Genomic DNA, 22,491 nt, shown 5'->3' with positions numbered 1-22,491 from the left:
TTTATGGAATTGACCTCTATTGTTATACGCAATCAATTTGTTATGTTTTCTTTTGAGAAAAAGACGAGTGAAGACACTGTCTACAAGGCAAGGTAACTCCAGGGCATGAAACACTGGGATATATGATTGGTATAAAAATCTACAGCTACGCAATTGCCATTGGTACCAGCAAGAATATAACCTTGAATTAACAACGAGGTATTGGTACATGGCTGGCAGCTTTTATGAGATACATGTAGTGATTATTTTAATGGACAGATTGTAATAACACTCACCACAAATGCTTTCCTTGCAGCATCCATGACCCCTTTCCAGTCTGCCCCTTTCACAGCCACTGTTTCCAAGAGGATTTCTTTTTTCTACAATAAAAAAAAAAGATAAACATCAATTTTCTTACCAGGTCTTGCTGGTAAAATGTAGTCTTTATAAGCTGACCAGGTTATGCATTACAGATTGAGCAGGATAAATGTGGCAGGGTTTTGTCTTGACAAGTATACTGTATGCCTGAGCCAGATGGCTTACTTGTGAAGTTTTGTCTACAGACTGTACATGACCTGTATCTGCTGCTCTCCAGACCAGGGCTAGAGGGCATGAACATTAATTTTGCACCGAAAAGTGTGGACACAACTATACTACCAGGGATAATAATTGCCTTTGAGAGCATTCTGCTGTCATCTTTGCATGACATTATTTTTAATCCCTGCTGAACCTTTGGTGGCCAACATGTCAGGCCATTTGGCATCTCATATTGGATGACAGCTGTGCTCAACACATCCACTCATCAAATGTCAATCAATACAATACCACATGCACCTTGGCAGGGAGATGGCCAAGAGGCACTACAGAAAATCCTGTGAGACAAACATCTACTTCAACCAAATCCTCGCCATCCTCTAGGTCTGCTGCAACTAAAAGCATAAGGGAAAAAAACGTTGATACATGTACTAATAATTATTGTTTTCTGGAGATAAAACAGAAATACGCAAAAGCATGATACATGCTGTCTTCCCCTCCCCCCTTGTTTTGCCTATGCATCTATTGCCAATGCAACATTACAGACAGCTCTGAGCAAGAATGATCATTGCAATTGGGAGCAACTTACAATGCAAGCAGTCGCCAAGTAAAGGCTCAAAAAATCCAGGCTTCATCAAGATTAGTACTGATGACAGTGCACTGCACTGCCCTACCATCTGAGCTATCAACCTTTCCAGGAGCTGATCAGTTGTGAGTTCATACTATACACAAAACTAACCACTAAATTACCATCGTTTTCATCTAAGCGTGGACACATGATAGGAAAACACGTTCTTTGAACTTTGAGTTTGGCAGCCATTCAGCAAACATCTGAAACTTAAGTGCCCAATAGTTCGAAAGTATTTGAAGCATACTATATCAGATCAGGGTCAATTTCTTACGAAAAGTCTTCGACATCCAGTCTTGCCACAATTCTAGGAAAACTTGCATGAACATCTCTCAAACTTCAAATGATTGAAGAACGGAAAGGAAAGGAACTTTATTAAGTGTCTAGTTGTTCTAGTCCTGGAGCACTAATTGGGGACACTGTAAACTGAAATTAACAATGAAAGCAAATCAAGTCAAATGTTGGTTTTTTGAGGAGAGGGGAAACCGGAGTACCGGAAAAAACTTCTCAGTGCAGAGTACAGAACCAACAAACTCGACCCACATATGACGTCGAGTCTAGCAATCGAAGCCAGGCCACATTGGTGGGAGCTGAGTGCTCTCACCACTGTACCATCCCTGCACCCCCGAGAGACAAAACTTGTCATGTTTGCAGCCAAAACTTGTCCCATTTGCAGCCAATTAGAGCATGTTTTCCTGTCATGTGTCCGATGGTATTTGTCATGAGTCCGACGGTATTATGGTTACAAGGTATGGTTAAATGGAAGTGTGACTCAGAACATAAGGGAAGCCTTAAGTGCTACATGTACTATGAAAACCATTAAAATGGGGATAACATAAAGAAAACCAAAATGCATAGGTTGATGAAAACGAAAAGATCCTTTTGCTGACTCACCCTGTTTTGGCCTGTACAGTTTGCATAGGTTTTCAAGTCTCTCTGCTGACTCTGTACTACTGTTTTCTGTGGTCTCTCCATTTGTTTGCTGATTGGCTAGATTAACAACTTGTTCACGCAGCATATCATTCTCATCATGAAGCAATTTCAGTTCTCCCTGGTCATGTAAGCATTTAATAAACACTTTCAGAGTTCAGATTTATCCAAATATAGATAATTATATATGGGATCTTCCTCTCCTTTCACTGGATGGACAACGTTAGCCCAATTCTTTATCCAGATCAATAATAATTATTATTAGTTTACACCCACCCTCTAAATGATATTTGTTGCTCATTTATGGATAGAAATTGACTTGCAATGATGCCCCTAACACCAACAAGGTTACATAACCCACCATCAGCAGAACATGTTTTCTCTCTCAAACCAAGATCCCCTTACCCAATAGTAAGAATCTGGTATCATCATCAGCATCAGAAAAGTGTTTATTTTTAAACCAACTTTTGCGGGAAAATAAATGTTAATAGCCCACTTAATGTTGTATCCAATTCAACTCTCATGGAGTTAAGATTCTTTTGTGTATTGTATTAATTTTGCTTTATAACATAGCATTCACATTTAAATGATACAGTGTATTTAAATAACTGGAAAAAAAGGTTTTATTTCCAAAGGGTTTGAATTGGGCACAACATTGAGTTAGCCGATTTGGTCTTAATGTTTATTTTCCAGCAATACTTGGTTTAAAGTGCCCCTGTGACCAAAAAATCAATTCATATTTTTCTTTGGATTTCAAAACTATGTTAACAAAACACTAAGTGACCCACGTTTTAAGCCTTGATTTCAAAAAGACACCTCTTTACTTTAACTGTAATTTTCCTATTTAATGGTCCGCCATTACTAACATTATGTTCTTGAGAGAGCTGGATCGAGGAGAAAATGACGTCAAAGGCTCACTAGTTTAAGAATGCAATACGTGTGTACGCCGCAGAATTTATATGCAGCACGGGGGTTTTGGGCTCTCAGACTTTTAAACTCACGCTTTGCATACATAATAAGCTGCGTTCACACGCTGAAATTTTAAGCTAGTGAGCCTCTCACGTCACTTTTCCCTGGATCCAACCGTCTGAGGTCCAAACGGTCAGTTTTGAACGTGAGTAATGGCGGACTGTGAAATCCAAAACTTACACTCAAAGTAAACGGCCTTTGGATAAAAATCAAAGCTCAAAATTTTGCCAGTCAGGTGTTAAGCAAACACACTTTCAAAATCTGAAGGAAAAAAGGAAGTGGTTTTTTTGATCACAGGGGCACTTTAAAAATAGGCACTTTTCTGACGCTGATGGGGACTACGCCAATTTGGGTAAATCTTACTCTTGGGTGATGGACTCTCGCCCAAACATGCACTTACTTTGATTTCACTGATAATTCCCTGCAGCTCGTCAGCTTGCTGGAGAGCAACACATGCCTCCATACCCAGACCGCTGGATAATGCCTAGAACACAATGAAAGTTAATCACGTGAAAGAAAGTCAGTGCTGAAATTATTTTTCCAAATAAAACATCCAGCAAACATCACTGTTTGTAGCACCACCATCTTTTATGCCAACGTTAAATCCTTCAGCCCCCCAATAAAGTATAAACCTCTTAAGAAAAAAAATCATCATCAAAAATAAACTGAATTTTTATTATATAACCTCCACAACACCCCAAAATGTACTGCACATTTATGCAGTTGTCATTATTATTATTATTATTATTATTATTATTATTATTATTATTATTATTATGAAGCTACTGGTGAAACTGAACTGCCCAGCATCAAAGCAGAAATTCGTGGACAATAATATTTACATGAAACTACGTATCATAAGCATATTGTTATGCTGCAGAGAAAAAAAACTCTCAAACTGAGACCTCTTCATTCCGCCTGACTGCACACCTGTGACTGTGTACATGTACTTTTAACACACATGGGCAGCTTGTCAAGTTTTTTTTTTTTTGGTATGAATTCCTAAGTCACTTGCAAACTTTCTCGATAATTTCTTGAAAGACCTCGAATTCTCAAAACTCAACTTGAGCCTCCGTTCACAAAGTTTTCGAGAATCAAGTTTCAAGAGACTGTCAACTTGCATTTGACCAGTACTGTAACATTACAACTTTACATTTACGCATCATATCAAAGACTGTTGCACTAATTACAGTTTATGCAATTTTGATTTTCTAAGCATTACAGTGTAAAACAGATGCATTTAGTAAAACCTCTCAAAGGTTAATGATTAGGATTTTTTTAAAAAACAATGCAGAAGGTCAGTGTTAATTTTTTTTTTGCTTCTAAGCCATCATATGAGTTTATGGAAGGGCTTACAGTATTGCATCACTTTATGATGTAATCATTACATATTTAAAACAAAATTCTCTTAATTCAGTTATCTAGATTGCCACAATCCAGTGAACACTCAACATCTGCTGGTTGTGATGGATTATGCTGTTGATGTGGTATGTTTCAAAGCTTTTTTGGCAGAGTTAGGATCCATTAAATATGTCATGAACTCAAAAGAACGAACTTGACTACACAACTAACCTAAGGACTTCAAGTTCCTAGATTTAAGTTTCTAGGTTCAAGGAGACTTTAATTTTAATGTTTAAACAGTACATGAAAAGGAAAAAATTGGCAATATCCATTAAGTCTACCACATGCGCTAAACAATACAACTTCTGCAAATTAAAGGAAATTGTAAATTCCTGGTCAAAATTGGCTACTCTTTTCAAAATTCAACTAATGGGCAATATTCAATCTCATCAAGAATGTGACACAGGATTTCCTTCTCAGATTTATATGTGAGCTCAAACTTAATACTTGATCAAGGAAGCCTTCACCTTTATCCATCAAAGTGTTTTTTCAGTTAAATACTAATGGAAGTTGAAGTTGCCTACACTGGTAAAAATGCTATGAACTAAATATCTCTAAGGGAAAGACATTGTTTCTTAAAATGATAAAACCACGTAACAATGAACTACAAAACTGCTGCAAGTCAAACAACTCTTGGAAGAGTTTTGGAGACTCAAAGAAAACTAAATCACTTTCAAACTAGAAAACCATGCAAAACAACTTCAGTACAATACCTGAGTGTGCCACAAGAAGGAAAGCCTAATGCAAAACAAATGAATTGCCAATTTCTGGCACAGATATTGAAACAGATTGTGCCAGCAAAGAGCCCTTGAGTTTCTTTCCAATGATTTGACATTCTTCACATTTTATTCCCTTGATTTTTATCACATTTGTAATTAACACAGTGACAACTTGATATCTTTTATTTGCAGATCTAGTTTCATCCAAATCCTCTGCAAATTACAGTACTGTAGTCTTAAAACTAAAAGCCTAAATTGTATACAGGGTTAAATTGCTGACTGCTTGAAAGGGTTTTTAAAGTCATGTCATAATATCTTCTTTCCTTTCAAAATAAAGGCCCTTCTAATGACTAGGTCATGGTCCTACTTATGACATCATCACCTTTGCACAATCACTTGAACATCACATACAATGTACAGCACTTCATGTTTTAGGTCAAACTGACCTTTAAATCAATTAAATTAATAAACGTTATTACAGTCCAAATGGCCTTGATTGTAATTTAGTAAGCTAGACAAGGGACATCCTGATAGAGCTGAGTATAGGTTAATTAATTAAATAAAATCCAACTGGCAAAGTTACAAACAAAATAATTATTTTAAACATACCTGAACATGTACAAGTATCTTTAGGAAATCTATATACCTCTTACTAACCGAGTTTGAGGTCTGTACTGTAAGTTAGAGACCAAGCTTTTTCCCATTGATTTACGGCCCAAGATAAATCAATGGGAAAAACGAGGATCCATAACTTACAGTACAGACCGAGAAAACGAGGTTAGTAAGATATTTATTACATGTATATCTGACGTTAATCCGGCACGTGGGCAAGGAAACTAGTAGAAGTCAGGCAGAAGGTTCAACTGCCACAGAGATTGCCATGTAAAAATCCAAAAAACTAAATCTTCTTGGCTGTTTGAAATAGTTGCTTGCAAAATTCAAACAGTTACAAGTTTATGTAACAGAAACCACATGACAAACTTACTAGGGAATGATTGTTTTATCAAAAGTTCCAATTTTAGTGGGCCTTATAGCAGGCCCTAAAGCAGGCTGCACTTTAGAATACGGCCTGCTAATTTAGCCCATCACAGCGCACATACTATCTGAGAGATATAATAATGACTATTTAACAATTAGACCCTAACAGTAGGAAAACGTTTATACAGAGGGACAACACCTATGTGTTGATAATCAACTGTGAAATAGAGCTTCAGAGGTCTCAACAATAATTCTTTTCAAGAACACCATCATACAAATTGCACTTTGAAAAGGATGGAGTCATCACAAAATTTAGCCTGAGTGCAAGGAAAACACTGCTAGGTAGGCAAGGGTAAAAGTCGGCCCAGATCAATTCGAATTGCTCACTTCGGATTGACATAAAAAAAATGATAAGTCCTCGAGAAATCCCCCTAGCCCTAATCTTTGGTGAAATCAGGGCAAAATCAAAATTATAATACATGTAGTTATGGTTTACAAAACTGTTTTTCATTTGATCCAAGGTGAGATATCTGAATCCAACTTTTCTACCTGCCAAACGATTATTGCAAAAACAGCTGCATTTGTACTAATTTTGTACACACAGCCATTGTTTGAAAGATACATGTAAATCTGACATACAGCTGACTCCCTAGCAAAAGTCCCAGATGACCTAAAACCCTTGGTGCTCTAGCCAAGTGCTTTAACCCCTAAGCAACAGAGGACTCTGTGTGGTGAGCTAAGCTGATGAGCCTGACAACTATCAACATTGAGCATGCAGACCTGGACAAAAGAGCTTCACTCCACAAAATTTCCTCAGAGCCAATCATAAAAATTGTCTTCAATTAAAGGGTCCATATTTCAGGGGGTTTTTTCTAGGGAAGAAGGGGGGGAGGGTTGGGATTGGGGTGGCAGTGTGGCCAAGAATTATTTTAGGGTGCTACAACAAGTTGCAAAAATAGTGGAGACACTTTGCCTTCTTGGGGTGTTAGTAGCTTCCCCCATCTCTCCCACACTGCAACCCCCTTCCCCCCCTTATCAATGTTGCTAGCAATATCAAATCATGTGGAAAACTTGAACAGTCAACATTGAAAGAGGGAGAGGGAGGGGGGAGGTGGGAAATGATTAAATTCTAGATTTGGTGGGAATGGAAAGGTAGAAAAGGTGTTTTTTTAACGGGCGCGTCTCACCATTTTTGCAACTTGTTGTAGACTTGCTATCTGTGGTTTCCTGGTTTAAAGATTTCATGATTATTATTGTATTTGTTTCAACAAAGTTCCATCGGCCTGAAAAGCCCCTGGGAGAGCAGTCAATTAATTAAGTACATGTACCTATTTCTTTATAATTTATTTACAATAATATTGAGGGAAGTTACAACCCTTAGGGAAATCAAATCAAAGAAAATCCATTCCAATGTTTGTGTTCTGATGGGAGAAAACCAGGGCATAACAACTCTTGAAGACAAGTGGAGAACAACTTGACCCTGAACTCTGAGAGCTTTGTTATGTCAACAGTTGACTGACAAATCATAATAATAATAATAATAATAATAATAACAAAACATCAAGGTGGCCGTCATCTCTTCCATTGTAAGTTTTATGCCCTGGAAACTGGTTGTTGCTTCCAAGTTTCATGTCAAGAGAATCAAGATCAGGTACCAGGGAAATTCCTGATTATTATTATTATTATTATTATTATCATTGTCGTCTCGCAGATTTTTTTTATTATCATCCACACATACTCACTATAATAATCTTTAACCACTTCCACAGTATTCCCTTTCTCTCTGTCTTCATGATTAAGCTCATTATATTGTAATACATTACTTAAAACATGTGTGCTGTACCTTGTATTGAGAGCTTGGAGATACACGTTGCTTGAACTTTTCAATGGCTTTGTCTAAAATGTCAGAGTCCACGAATTCGAGGTTGAGTGATCTGCGTACTTCTCCTAACAAAACATCAAGGTGGCCGTCATCTCTTCCATTGTCAGTTTTATGCCCTGGAAACTGGTTGTTGCTTCCAAGTTTCATGTCAAGAGAATCAAGATCAGGTACCAGGGAAATTCCTGAGCTTTGCTCAGTGTCAACAAAGACAACTGTATCAGTACTACCACCAAATTCTCCAAAATGATCGTCATCAGAAGAGTATGATGAAGAAGAAGCATCTCCTTGGGATTCAACATCTATGGCACAGTCTTCTGTGACAGTAACACTGCATGCTTTTTCGGCATTTAAATTTTCTGAGACGGTTTTGTTGCAGGTTGTTTTACCTGCCATGGAATCCCTACAAACTATACTTTCGCCAGGATAGGGTGGAGGCTTTGGTGTGCTGGTTATGTGCAAACCATTCTTTTTCCTGTAATCTATGAAAATGTCAATACCCTCAGGGCTGGCTACTTCCCGCAATGCTGGTTCATCAACTGCATTCTGGAGCTTTTCTAGACTAAGAGAGTCAGAGATTAGATCAAATGTTCTCTCTTCTACTGATGATCTTATGGAGCCATCTTGGACTGCTTCATTCTCTTTAACTTCTTCGCTATCAGGTTTCACAGAGGGGCACAAATTTAACTGCTGCTGTCTTTCTTCAACATTTTGTTTTTTAACAGAGCTGCTGACTTCAACTTCACTTCTCTCCCTCTGAGAAAAGGCCCTATCTTTACGGGGTCTTTTCAGACTATGAGTCCTTGTCAATTTGCTTTCAGTTTCAATATTGTCAGTCGCTTCACTTCCATCAAAAGAAATTTTCATAATTTTCGAATCAGTGGCTTTTGCCAATTTGCGCCTCTCTTCTGAGCATTCCACTACTTCTTCAAACAGCTGTGATCTAAGTCTCCACTCCAAGAGCTTTTGACGAATGTCTTCTCTGCTACCTCTTCTTTCAACGTTTGCCTGCACTTGACTTGCACCCTGTTGCTTGTCTTTATAAGCAATTCCTCGTCTCAGGCAATCATAACTCTTCGAAGACCTAGGTGGAGTACCTTTGGGTCGTCTGAAATCTTCACTGCTGTTGTCATGCACACGTGTGTGTTTATTTAACTGGTGCCAGCTGCTTGGAAGACTCTTGGTGCTTGACCTGTTGTACTCATTCAGAGAAGAAGAACTGTAAGTGTTATACTTCTGCACTGAGACAGGTCTTTGTTTTGGTGTGTCATCTCGTGGACCAACCTTCATGTTGGCAAGAATTTGTAAGAGTTCCTCTACAGAGACAGCTCTGTCATTATTCTGCAAAGCAGAGAAAGTATCTGTATCTGCAAATGGGTCAGAGGACGGAGAAACAGCTCTGAAATGCCTTTCTGATGAGAAATCTTCCCCTTGCAAAGTAATAGGAGACATTGTTCTTATTATCTCCGGTGGTGGAGCCTGCAAATCTTTTTGAAGTTCTTTTAAAAGTGATGATGGAAGTAGTTCTTGCGAAAGTGCTAAGGGTGGAGTTTGAGTTCCAACTGAGGGTGGAGGAGATAAAGCCTTAAAAACATCAGCAGAAGGTGTTTGAGTTCCCCTGTGCTGTTGACAAGATTCGCAACATTGCTTACTATCATAATCCTTTGCCTTGGAAATTCTATTGCCTGAAATATGACTCCTGGAAGCTGTCTTATCGTCTGAAGGTGGAGACAATACCCGTCTCTCTGTTGCAGTCATCACTGCAGACTCAATGTCAGGATCAGGTAGAACAGTTTGTGGAGACTCTAGAAGCTTTTTGATGTTTATTGCTTCAGCCCTTATCAAGCTATCCTTGTCTTCACACCTGGTATAAAATTCACTGTAGTCAGTATCATCAAATTCAAGGCCTGGCTCTTCAACCTCTCTTGGGTCTTGATCAAGCAATCCTGTTTCTTGATCCTCAGCTAGCTCTTCAAATAATAAACCATCCTCTGTTGGCTGAGGTGAAATATCTGCAATCCCCTCAAAAGGAGCTTTTGGCCCATAACGTTCAGATTTTGAACTTGACTGCCCAGTATTGTATACATTAGTTGTTGGCTGAGGGCCAAAAAGAGCCTCCATTGCAGTTATTTTCTGTTTTGGGGAAGCTGTTACTATCCTACCATGAAAGGCAGGTTTCAGTATCTGATGAGAAGCAGTATCTGTGACCTCTGAATTATTAAAGATCCTTTCCACTTCTGAATCACTAGAGGAACTACATGTCGCATTTGATGAGGAACGCCTTAGTGTTTGGGGGCAAGGCATCTGCACCTGGTTATGTAGTTCAAAATGAACTGTGTTGCCTCCAAAATCAGCAGATTGTCTTCTAAGGGCGTAGAAAGGATTCCTGTTTCCAGGGGAATGTCGAAACCCCCTTTGATATATCCTGTCTAAACATGGTGTCCCATTGCCTACAGCAGCAATGCTCGAATCAACAGATGTGCTTTTGAAAATGTGACCTTTGCTTATGCATGGTCGACATTGTAGCGGCTGGAACAATGGCTCTGAATGAACACTGCTATCATCAGAACTGTAACCTGAGTAGTCAAAAGATCCAGGTCTTGGCCTACGGAGAGAATCCCACTTACTCCTTTCTTGAGTTTGGTTACTTGATCTTCTTTGCCATGTTTTGTCTGAGTGACAATAATGAACTGACGGTGATGTAAGGTCTTTCTCTAACGACCCATTTGTTTTCATGGAAGGACTTTGGTGACCTTTTTCCACAAAGTAATTATTGATCTCAGTTGATCGTGGCTCACTGAAAGACCAAGATCTTCTTTTCAGTTCACTGGTCAAGTCTGTCTCAAAATGAGATCTTGAGATTCCAGCAATTGACCCTGGACGCCTTTGCTTGAAAATGTCCCGTCTTTGTCTTGAACCAATCAACAAATCTTGTTTGATTTCATTCACTCGAGGGTTCACAAGACTTCCCCTTGAATCCCTCCTCTCTCGTGCACTTTCAACATTGCTCATTGAATTGTGGCTGTCTTCTTTGGGTTGTCTTGTGACTCCAAAGGATGTATGTTCATTTGATGCAACACGTTGCAACTCATTATTTGCTGGAACAGTGTAATCAAAACAATCAAATCCTGGTTGAATCTCCCTAATATCATTTTTATGTGTACCCAATCTTGTTCCTCTGTCAACCAAATGATCCATGACGTATTCTGGCCTACTGTTAAAGGAAATGATGACCTCACTTTGACTTCCATCATCCGCAAGATGATCAGCGGACTCAGTATCACAAATTTTACTATCACAGTCAAGACACCCTCCTTCCAAACTGAACACATGTGGGTTTTCACATGGTGTATTGTTAATTGTTGACTCGTGTAAGTTGCTTCCATCAACTGCAAATTCTTCCTCTTCAACTAGTGGGGCAACATGATCTGCATAATTGCTAAAATTACATGCTTCATACCGGTAGTCAGTGTTGCTCTCATTGGAGACGTCGCCAGAGTCAGCCAAGGGAGGAATCCTCTCCAAATCATTATGATCATTGTGCAAGCCATTTTCAGACCTAGAAAGCATGTCCTCTTTGCCATCATTTTGAATGTCTGATAAACTCATCAAGCTTGATGCTTGAACACGACTGGGTACTGAGCTCTCCAAAACACCATCTTGGGCAAATGCTTCAAAGAAGAGGACCCTCTCTTCAACAGACCTCCTTTTGTTCCAGTCCTCAGAATTCTCAAGAACAGGTTTTGAACTCCTTTCTTGATATTCACTGTACGAGAAACGTTTGTTTGCGTCAGACTCTTTCTGATGAAACCTTTCAATGTTGTTAAAAGTGGATGGAGGTGCACTTCCTCGTCTAGTCTTAGGTTTGGGAGGGACTGGAGGTCTATTTTTCACCTTGCTGCTGTCCCTGATTTTCAATGTTCCCTCTGGTGATGCACTGTAATACAAGCAATAAAAATCACTGGCTTTTTGGGTCTTCCCAACAATGTTCTCATTTTTATCACTAGCGACAGCACAATCATTAACCATTTCTGGACCATTTCCAGAAATAATAGTTGGCTCGGGGGAAGGTACTGGAGTGTGATCGCTATCTGTTTTACAACCTTTTTCAAAAGATTTATTTTTTTTGGAATGTGTGTCTTTCACTGGTGATGAACTGATGGATCCTTGTGAGCTGTCGCTGCTACCATTCCTTTCAAGTTCCTCATCAACAAAGCATCCAGAATCAGTTTTAGCCTTGCTGTCATGAGCACTCCTTCCACGGTTAAGGCGACGAGTCACTCCCGGCTTTTCCTTGCCACTCATCTTATTATCCACGCTAGCCACAAGATTGTCATTGTGGCTCCTGGTGTGGCAAGAGTATCACTGAAAAACAGACAGAGAGGCCAAAATATTAGTCACAATCAAGGTAAAGATATACCGTAAAGACTCGTGTATAAGTCGCACCCCCAACATTCAAGCATGATTTTGGAAATATATAAGAATTCCAAAAAAAAAAAGGTAAAAAAAGTTGGTTGTTTGTTCACAGATGTAAGCAATAAACTTGACAAAATCCAATGTTGTGTATTTGCAGTGACATTAATAAGTTAATCAACCATGAAAATACCTTTTAAAAGCTTCTTTTTAATCGGTTTCCCTATTCCCTGTGACTGACAACAGTTGTATTCATTGCTAAAGCCCTCAGTTGAAATGAAAACAATATAATTTGCACGAAAAAAGTGCAGGAGAACGATGCAAAATGACGCAGTCATTTAACGGGGGAAATCTGGACATGGAAACGTTTGCTTTAGCGTCAGCTTTGCGTGGATATCATGTTTATCAAGACGTTTGGGAGCCATCGATCAGAGAAAAACTTGTTGCTTAAACAAGAGTTTAACAACCCCATGGACAAACACGCCGTGAAAGTAGTGAGGGCAATGAAACGGTCAGCCATTTGCCTCACAAGCTCTCCCGAATAGCGTGGTATTTTCTTGCACGTAATTGAGAAACCAGTGTTGAGGTGATCGGTCATAGTATGTTGTAAGCAGCTGTGTGGAGGAATGGGGATACCATGCCAGTTAGAGATTAACTGCTTAAACAAAGTGCAAATGAAACGCTTGAAAGAACTACTGGTGAGCAAGGTTCGGGTTTAGAACCTGAAGATGCGGACAAACGGCTCTTTTAGGAGCCACCACTTCTATAACCACCGAAAACAGTGATCAACTAAAGGTTTCAATATCTTTAATCTTTAGTTACTGAAGGTTTTCAGTTCAATTTGTGACCCCTACAAGCCAGTTTACTCCCTCTGAGAGCAATGGTCTAGTGCATAAGCCAGACCCGCCATTTTTGGCCCAAAACTTAATCAAAAAGGCTGTGTCTCGGGTTTGCGTAACTGTCAAGAATTCTCCCAACTCCCCGAGAGTGTAGATGAGGCTATGTAAACACAGCAAAAAGTTCTCTATCGCTTTTATAAATATTTCTCAAAATTAATTCGACAAAAGAAGGAAAATGCTGGTTTTTTTACTTCTTGATTGAGAGTGATTTTCTTGATACATGCTCATAATTATTTCCTACCAGCCAATCAAAACACACGTCTGACAACACAAAACCAATCAAAATTCAAAGGATGTCACAGCCATGTTTGCATATTCTCATCTAAATACAGCTATTGACCAATGAGAGTGCGTGTACTATCCTAATAATTATTATTTTATAAATGAAATTTCACATTCCAAAATCATGTCACATGCTAATACAGGATATACATGTAAGTTTAAGCAGTTTTTGATTAGGCAGTTTTTTAGTTTTGAAACTGCAGAGATTATCAGATATTAATGCACTCTTTTATTACTGTTAAATTAGACTATTGCAACTCGCTTTTTTGTGGTTTACCTGAATATCTTATTTACAGACTTCACAGTAGTCAGAATGCCGCTGCTCGTTTAATTACATTGACCAAGAAGCATGACCACATTACGTCTATTGTAAAGCAAAAATTTTAGAAGTAAATTGGTTACCTATGAATCAGCATATGAAGTTTAAAATCTTGGTATTCGCTTTTAAATGTGTTAATGACTTAGTCCCTGTACACCTTTCTGATCTTATTAGTAACTATAGGCCTACTCACAAACTTCTTCTGTCTAGGTCCAATAACTTAGTCATGCCAAGGTTTAACTTACACTGCATTTCACAAAACATTGGCCGAGCCATTTCCGAGCTTGGTTGCCAACCTAGAGAACTTGGGCAGGTAGTTGAAAAGTTCTTTGTCAACAGGCCAATGAAATTTGCAACTTAACAACTTCACTTCGAAAGTCCGTACGAACTTACGGACAAAGTTCACAGCAAAGTTGGAAACTTTGTGTTTTCTCCAATGTGATGTGAATTCTACCAATCCTTTTAAACAGCAAGGCAGATCTTTGCCAGATAACGTCCACAACGAAATAGTGGAGCTCTGGTTGAATGGCAGTGGTCATAGGGAAATTGGAGTGCTAAAATATTGCATCAAAATCTTCAATAACTGTACAAGAAGATCTTGATTATTCATACAAACGGGTGATAGTAGTACCCAGAAGTGATATGTTAAGTGAAATTATCGCTTGGAGATTTGGCTTTTCGCAGGGAAATGAGTAATGGTTTGTTAAGTTCTGAGCATTGCACATTTGGTACAAAGTTTTAGATAGATAGATAGATAGATAGATAGGTTTATTAAAATATCATCTAGCAGCCGAAAGGCTGAATTGCATGACTATTTACAATGTAAGTATGAATAAAAAAAATTATATAACTATTTGCAGGCTATATCTAAAAGGTTATAAAACTATTGGCTTTACGTTCATGTAGCGTTTTGTACAGATGACAGGGCGCTTAAACTGCGGCTGCCTACAGAGACAATAGTGTGGTTCATTTAGGTCTGGTAAAAGATGGCTTACATGTAGCTTGTGACATGGCTCAGACATAATTGAATAAAAATATTATTACATAATTCAATTTGTCTGTCCTTGAGGGTCTCTAGATTACCCAAAGAAAGCCTCTCATGAGCTCGCTAGTGGTGAGAGCACTCACCAATGTGGTCCTAGATCCAATTCCCAGACTCGGTGTCACATGTGGGTTATTAGTTTGTTGGTTCTCTAATCTGCTCCAAGAGGTTTTTATCTGGGTACTCCGGATTTCCCCTTCTCAAAAACCAACATTTGATTTGATTTGAATTAATTTGTTAATATCAGTTTACAGTGTCCCCAATTAGTGCTCCAATTTTAGAAGACTAGACATGTAAATAATTAAAAGTTTCTCTCCTTTCCTTTCAGTGCACTGCAATCACACGGTCATGGGTTTGGATCCCGTTCAAGCCAAGCCTTAACGGGTGTCAGGGTGGCTTAGTGGTTATCTATCGGGCCTCCCACCACTGTGAGCCAACTCTGGCCTCAGCCGACATGTGGGCTGAGTTTCAGTCGATCTCAACCTGAATCGAGGGTTTTTCTCCGGGTACTCCGGTTTTCCTCCCTCATCAAAATCGACTCACAGCTAATTAACATCTAGCTGTCACGTGGCGCTGTGCTCCGACATCAAACATGGACTGTATAGCGGCAGCCAGAGGTGCCTTTGTATGCTTTCAGCCCAATGTCGTGAGCTACGCCCTTTGCAATTCAGTCCTCTACTGCAAGTAAGGGTGATTAGCATTAGCAATATTTATTTCTTTATTTATTTATTTAAGCCTGCTTGCTCATCTAACTGTGACGATCTACCCAACTAATTTTGTAGAGTAGGATATACAGGAGACATTTTTATATCCACAGAAAGTTCTGACCAAAACAAAAAACTAACGGTAGGTCAGTGCAATCTGAATCAACCACCCTTATTAAAATAATGGAGAAATAATAATGTTCCTTTAACCCTTTCAGCCCCGTGGGGTTCCCCATTGACGAGTGAAATCATCTGGCATTAGACAGAGTAAAATCTATAAGTGGCACTATTGGGAGTGAAAGGGTTAAATTAATGGACTATCATTCCTTAATTTTCAGCACTCTTGATCATTGACTCAGGTGTATATTGTACAACTACAGCTGTAGGTAAAATTGCACAGCATGAGAGTAAATGAAAACTGCTTCAAGATGATATTGTTCTAAAACTGTTATTTATAAGCTAAGGGTTTCAAGAGTAGCTTATTATGTTTATTCCTGTACAGTTCTATCACCCTTCGCCTCATTTACCAGCAGGCAGAATGAAAAGTCATGCATGCCAGCAGTCATGTTTACTGCATGACTGGTTCACACTAAAAATATCCGAGTGACAAATTTGTTTAGTTTGTTTTTTCATACATGTACACTTAAAGCTGTACATTGACTCTACAAACAAAGTATTATTTTCAACCTTCAGGTAAAAACTGTATATATAACCTACCTGGGGTTCTACCATGATTCTTTTTATAGTCCCTAACATTTAAAACTGTACTGTAAACTACTGTACACTCCCTGAATATGAAATTCAGCTTGTACATTGTATATTTACTGAGGAACAATCATTTGTTGAGAATGATGAAAATTTACATTGAAAACAAAAATGTGTTATAGATGCATTCTATAATGTTTTGAAGATCTTCAAATCAAACTATCCATTTACTACCTTCACAATCTACATGTAATCTATTGCACAAACGTTCATACTACAAAACACCAGCCTACTGCTTTAAAGAGTGAACATGACTCCTCGATTTAAGAAAGGAACAAGAAAGAGCCTGTTTCCTTTGTTCAAAAGGACAATGCAGAATAACTTCAACCCAGTGTTATATAATAAGCCTGTTCAGTACCTACACGTTGATGATCTCCCCAAAGACATACAGTTAATTATCAGACAATCTTCAAAGTAGTGTGTCAGATATTATTTTTCTGAAACCTAATACCACAGTTCTGTTTAAAGTTGAGACAACTATGAACAGATAATTAATGTGTAAAAGAATGCAAAACATTTCATTTACATATTGCTTTGAAGGTGGGTGACTTTAACACCAAAGTCAATGAAGCTAATAGATAAATCAGAATGCCATAGCGAAATATATGTAGTCTTTGAATACAGGAACCAGGTCTATAAGTAAAACAAAAAAGCCACTGTATACTGTACATTCCTGTAAACATAAAGAAATGACATTTAATAATTAAGCGACCACAAAAATTTTGAGAACTGTTTAGAAATGTTTGTATTCTGACAGGCAAGCATAAATTGATAGTTGATTTTAAACTACTGAGAAATTTCTTTGAGACAGACAATCCAAAGGTACTAGTAGATGAGTTTGAAATGAGAATAATTTATGAATATGTATGACAGATGAACTACAGGTTCTTTACAAATATTATAACAGAATCCTAATATACTCCAAGAGGACAAATTGCTCTTTAGTCCAAGTGCATTTTGAATGACTGGATCAGGATCAGTTTGATACAACTTTGTTATAAAAAGGAAAGGAAGGAACTTTATTTAAGTGTCTAATCTTCTAGCGCTATAGAGCCCTAATCGGGGACACTATACATTGAAATTAACAAGTTAACGCAAATCAAATGAAATTTTGGTTTTTGAGGAGAGGGGAAAACCGGAAAACCCCTGGAAAAACCTCTCGGTGCAGAGTAGAGAACCAACAAATCGAATCGAACCCGGGCCACATTGGTGGGAGACGATTGCTCTCACCACTGCGCCCATCCCTGCACCCCCAGTCTCAACCACAATCTCAATCAACCATAACTTAAAAATACCCATGCACTTGAGGAAAATGTCCAGCTGGCATACAGCTATTCACATCTAGTTAAATGAGTTGAACTTAAAGACTTCCATGTACCTTGGCTGGTCATTACCTAAAAGAATGCATGTACAAATTTTAAATGCACTGTTTTCTACCAAAAAAGTGTCAACAAGTTCATGGATAAGTTTTTAAACCAGAAGCAATGCCAGCCAGTATACATAAGCTATTTCATGCATGCTTGCATCTTTGCTTTGTAAACTCTCTAGAGAAAAAATGATGCAAAATGATATGGGTGTTGGAAAGATCCAGAATAGAATGGTACCAGCTCCACTTAAATATCTGATAAATGATATTAGGCTTATCCAGGATAAATAAACAAGCAAGGTGAGCCTTAATAATCTACTCAATATCAAGAGCTACATACTGCAAATGCTTTAAATACAAGTAGTTTAATTTACGCATATCTATAGCAACAAGTATTTTAACCCTGAAATTGACCTTCAAAGACATGACACTCAACAGAAAAATCTAATTATGCTTTTAGCCTCTCACTAAGAATGTCTGGTGTCTTCATGCCCAAGGTTGGCCCTAGAAACATTTGCATTCCTTTTCATAAAGTGCTCAGCCAAGGTATGAACTATGTTTCTGAAATTTGTTTCCTGGAACAACCAATGTTTACCAGATGTTGAATCTGAAATGAGTGCCTTTCACCCAAGTACAAAATTTAATGATCTTATATTTTGATTCAGGTTCTTAATCTAACCTTTCATTACCACGATCAAAACATTCGTTCTGCCAACTAGTACTATAGAGTTCTTTGTTGGGTAGTCATGAGAATTTGGTGTTACATCAAGATCACTTCTCTTAAACTGATAATAATCTTTATTCTCAATACCTATCTGACTAACATTTCATTCAAATTGTGAAGAGAATTTACATACCGATCACTCTTGGATGAGAAAGAGTTTTAAGGCCGGCTTGCACATGCACCAAGCCAGTCTCCACGCATATGCTTGAGCCTTTACTACGTACTAAAGAAAAAAACTGATTCCATCTTTGAGTAAAAGATGTGTGTCATCCAAACACACAAACATTTCTGACTGTTTGAACAGACAGATGCATCACCTGTAATTAATTTTTCCCAAAAATGGACACCAAAAATGACACCTATTATTGACTTTTTTCCAAACACATTTATTTACATGTATTTACCATCATTGAATGAATGCTCAGTTCAGAAGAACTTTCACTGCCTCCTCTCCAGAAAGTTTTACATGGAATTTTGATGTCGAAATGGAGCTTGGTAAATGTTACCTGAAATCTTCAATCCAAGTGCTTCATATATCAGTGTTAGCTTGTTTACATTTACATTTCAAGAGTTTATTTTGGATTAACAAAAAGAAATTCCACTATCATCAATGGCTTCGGCTTTTTCACAGCAAAGCTACATGTAGCTTCAGGACCTTTCATAAATTTGTTTTAAGGAAATTAGAAACTCTTCTTTAACCTAGTTGAGATGAAAATTGAAAAAAATGTATACATCTCAAGCTGAATAAAAATGGTTGATGATGTTAAAAAATCCCTGTCATGTTCCAAGTTGACAGTTTCAAGTGTAGTTAGCTTTTAGCAGGAGAGAAATTCGATCATAAGCTGCACACCCTCCGAAGAGGTGGATTTCCTGTGTTAATACTCCATATTTGGAATGCTTCGCTTCAAGCTTATGGAGCAATCACTGAGAACACAAAAATAAAGCCACCCCAAGCATAGGAGGAATAATCTTGAAGCAACAAAATTTGCATAACACAACGCCTGCAGTTAAGGGACTTCGCAAAACTATTGAAGCATAACCCACAAGTGCTTGAAAAAAAACAAAGACGCGATAGCATATAATCTTACTGGATGACAAAAACTTTCTCATTGCGAACATAAAGTACACAAGAATATTCGTTCTGCAAGCGAGCCACCGTGAAATCAACTAAGTAATCCAAATGTCCAGCAAAAAGAGAACATTTATAGATGTTATAAAACACAATGAAGGAGGTCGACCAAAGTTAACAACTCATTTAACATTTTCTCGGATCTCTTTAACAATAGCGAAGAGAGGCAGAGCTCGAGGGTGCTCCATTTCCTGTTATGAGGCGTGACTGAACTATTAATGATCTACGGTTCACAAACGAGTTCCTTCTTTTGTGTAAGTCAAAATTAAACCCTGATAAAAAAAAAGTGAGTATAAGTATAACAGACCCCAATTAAATGCCGAAACGTGATAATATTCTCTAGACATGTAAAGCGGGCGTATGATATAATTATCTAAATTTAACTTTCTGACCGACCCAGTTCGCAAGCAAAACTGTCAGTATCTGTACTTCTTTCTCTGGAGAAAAGCCTTGTCGCCGCAAACAATATTCGGTCTACTTCTTAACATTTAGCTCCATGATCTGATAAGTCGCCGCAAGCATTTATTGAAAAGAATTTTCATTAAGCATTATCAACCACATGTGTTCTAACTATAACAAGGGCGACCGCGAAATCCGACTCACTCTGATCTAGCTATTAACTTCGTTGAAAGCGCTTGTGATTTCGATAGTAGCCACGTTTCATTTAACCCTTGGCTCAAGAAACCGAATAAGCAGGCCTAAAAATCAATCGATTATGACAAATTCTCATCTAGTAACTAGATACGAGCATTAGGATCAAAATTAATGAACAACAACTTTTAGTGATTTCGCACCGCGAAATTTTTGATAGCTTTTGTACGCAATGAGTCAACACAACACAAGTTACCTAAGGAATACAGCCACGACTTTGGAAACAGCTTTACAGTTGCTTTTGCAGATCAAGATGTCCAAAACGTAGCTTGATCCCCAAAAAATTTAAGCTACATGTCACCACTACAGTCTACCAATCGCCCCAAAGACGCGACTTCAGCTTACCTTTTCTAAACAACTCCTTGTCGCCAAGATTTATCCGCATTTCTAGCTCTCAAAAGAACCTTGCCTTATCCTTGACCTGCCGAGCAGTAATCTCAAGGGAATGTCAATCTTTTGCCGAGGAGAAATACAACGCCAACTGAATGCAACGAAAATGTAATGCTGTACTGACTATTGGAAAGATATCAACTGCCACTTGAGACGAACGGGAACCGCTTCAGTGTGACGTCACAAGCTGCTTTTTGTGACTAGCGATTCCCGCTACTCTCTGTAGAGTCTCTGTATGTTAATTCACACAAAAGACTTGATCGCGTGCTGCAATTAAACAATACCTTAATTGAAATATCACCTGCAAGAAAAAACTAAACGATTGAAATAAAGAAAACAAGAGAAAACACAGTGTTTGCTTTCGTTGTTCCTTTTTGATATAAATGGCAATTTCCTCTTACATTTCTTATTTCCGGTTTTCGTGCGAAGTTTGCACGAAAAATGAAACCATCGACTCTTAATACCGTGACTTTAATTATACTTTGAGTGTAAACAACGATATCAACGCAAGTCTGCTTCAAAGCTACTGAACGATCGTGTCACTGTTTTTCTTGATTTTTATGTTCATTCATTCAAATCAGAAACTCGCCTCATGCAAATAAATGTTTATTTTGTTCGTATAAAAATACCAACAGGAACTTTAACGGAATATTTACTCTGCGGTTTTATATTTGCTTTAATATATTTAGGCTGGCCTTCATATAGCTTTTTGCTGGCCCTTAAAAGAAAGATCTTTCTTTAAAAATGGGCAAGACCCTAGCAGTATTTTTTTTTTTTTTTTCTAGAAAGTGATATCTGTCGGAGGTATCATTTACCGCAATTTATCAGAATTACGTGGTTTGTCTGTTCTATACAGAACGAGCTCTGGGCCTCCGTTTTTCTCGTCTACCCACACAAGCTCACCTGGTTTGCGTCAGCATAAGTACATTGACACATTTTTCCATAACGCAACAGAAATTTATCGCTATTTTTAATGAGACTGACTGGACTCTGACCTGAAAAAAGGCCATTAATGATCTACTGCGAGTTGAATGGAAAACCCATTTGAGGACCTCAAATTTGCTTTCACTTTCAAATGTGTTTTCCATCCAACTTCTACTGGCCAAAAGTAGTAAACCCGTTTTTAACGCACTAGATCATTAAGTCCAGTATCTCATTAAAAATCAGAGTCCAGTATCTCATTAACAAAAAGGATCTGAGCGCGACTCTCTCTTACATGTCTAGCACGTGTTCTGGAGTCATGCTACACCTCACTGTTTAATTTTTTGTAAAGAAACCGTCAATTCGCAGTCTCTGACCTATTTCTTTTTCAAACTAAAGTGTTCCCATAATAGAGGAATGTTGAAGGCTTTTTAAAATATTTTCGTTTCTATGTACGAAAGGTAAAACTTAAGTGAGCATCAGAATTAAAGGATCTCCAGCGAGCATATTTCAGATAATAGCTCATGCGATTTCTGCGTCGATTAAGTGAAGTGTCAGTTTGAGAGGAACTTTCGAGAGCTTGGAAGACATCCAGGAGTCGCACTTTAGGTCCTTTTGCCTGAGGCGGTCATCAAACTCTTGTGTAAATGCCCGCTAAAGGAAACGACTGTAATGCTTTGAAGTGTAAAAAGACAACTGAGCGTTATGATGTGAAAAATTTGCCCGACGGGAAAGGCCACCTATACCGACAGGAACCACCGTGAAACGGCTAAAGAAGGCTTACTTCACCTCAGAGGTGATTCAATTAGAGGGAGCAGAGTTTGTTTCACTCAAAATGCCCTATGAGTTGTGTAACACGTGTTTTTCCT

At 38.3% G+C, this 22,491-nt stretch overlaps 1 protein-coding gene across 2 annotated transcripts in view; it reads right to left on the bottom strand.

Moving 5' to 3' along the window:
* Positions 1 to 20,875, bottom strand: part of LOC138042836 (uncharacterized) — a 36,212-nt gene extending 15,337 nt beyond the window's left edge. Inside the window, exons 1-6 of one of the 2 annotated variants that reach the window (XM_068888867.1) lie at positions 20,657 to 20,875; positions 7,982 to 12,382; positions 3,441 to 3,524; positions 2,036 to 2,192; positions 814 to 908; positions 276 to 359 (exon numbers count right to left, since the gene is read on the bottom strand). In XM_068888867.1, the coding sequence (XP_068744968.1) occupies positions 276 to 359; positions 814 to 908; positions 2,036 to 2,192; positions 3,441 to 3,524; positions 7,982 to 12,322 (4,761 nt within the window). In that variant the 5' untranslated portion in view covers positions 12,323 to 12,382; positions 20,657 to 20,875. The remainder of the gene's footprint in view (positions 1 to 275; positions 360 to 813; positions 909 to 2,035; positions 2,193 to 3,440; positions 3,525 to 7,981; positions 12,383 to 20,656) is intronic. The other variant, XM_068888866.1, reaches the window with a different exon arrangement.
* Between the last annotated feature and the right edge of the window lie 1,616 nt (positions 20,876 to 22,491).

Source organism: Montipora capricornis, chromosome 3 (assembly GCF_036669925.1).
Source record: "Montipora capricornis isolate CH-2021 chromosome 3, ASM3666992v2, whole genome shotgun sequence".
Taxonomy (NCBI): Eukaryota; Metazoa; Cnidaria; class Anthozoa; order Scleractinia; family Acroporidae; genus Montipora; species Montipora capricornis.
The sequence above is the reverse complement of the archived record's forward strand: the minus strand, read 5'-3'. Positions and strand labels throughout refer to the sequence as shown.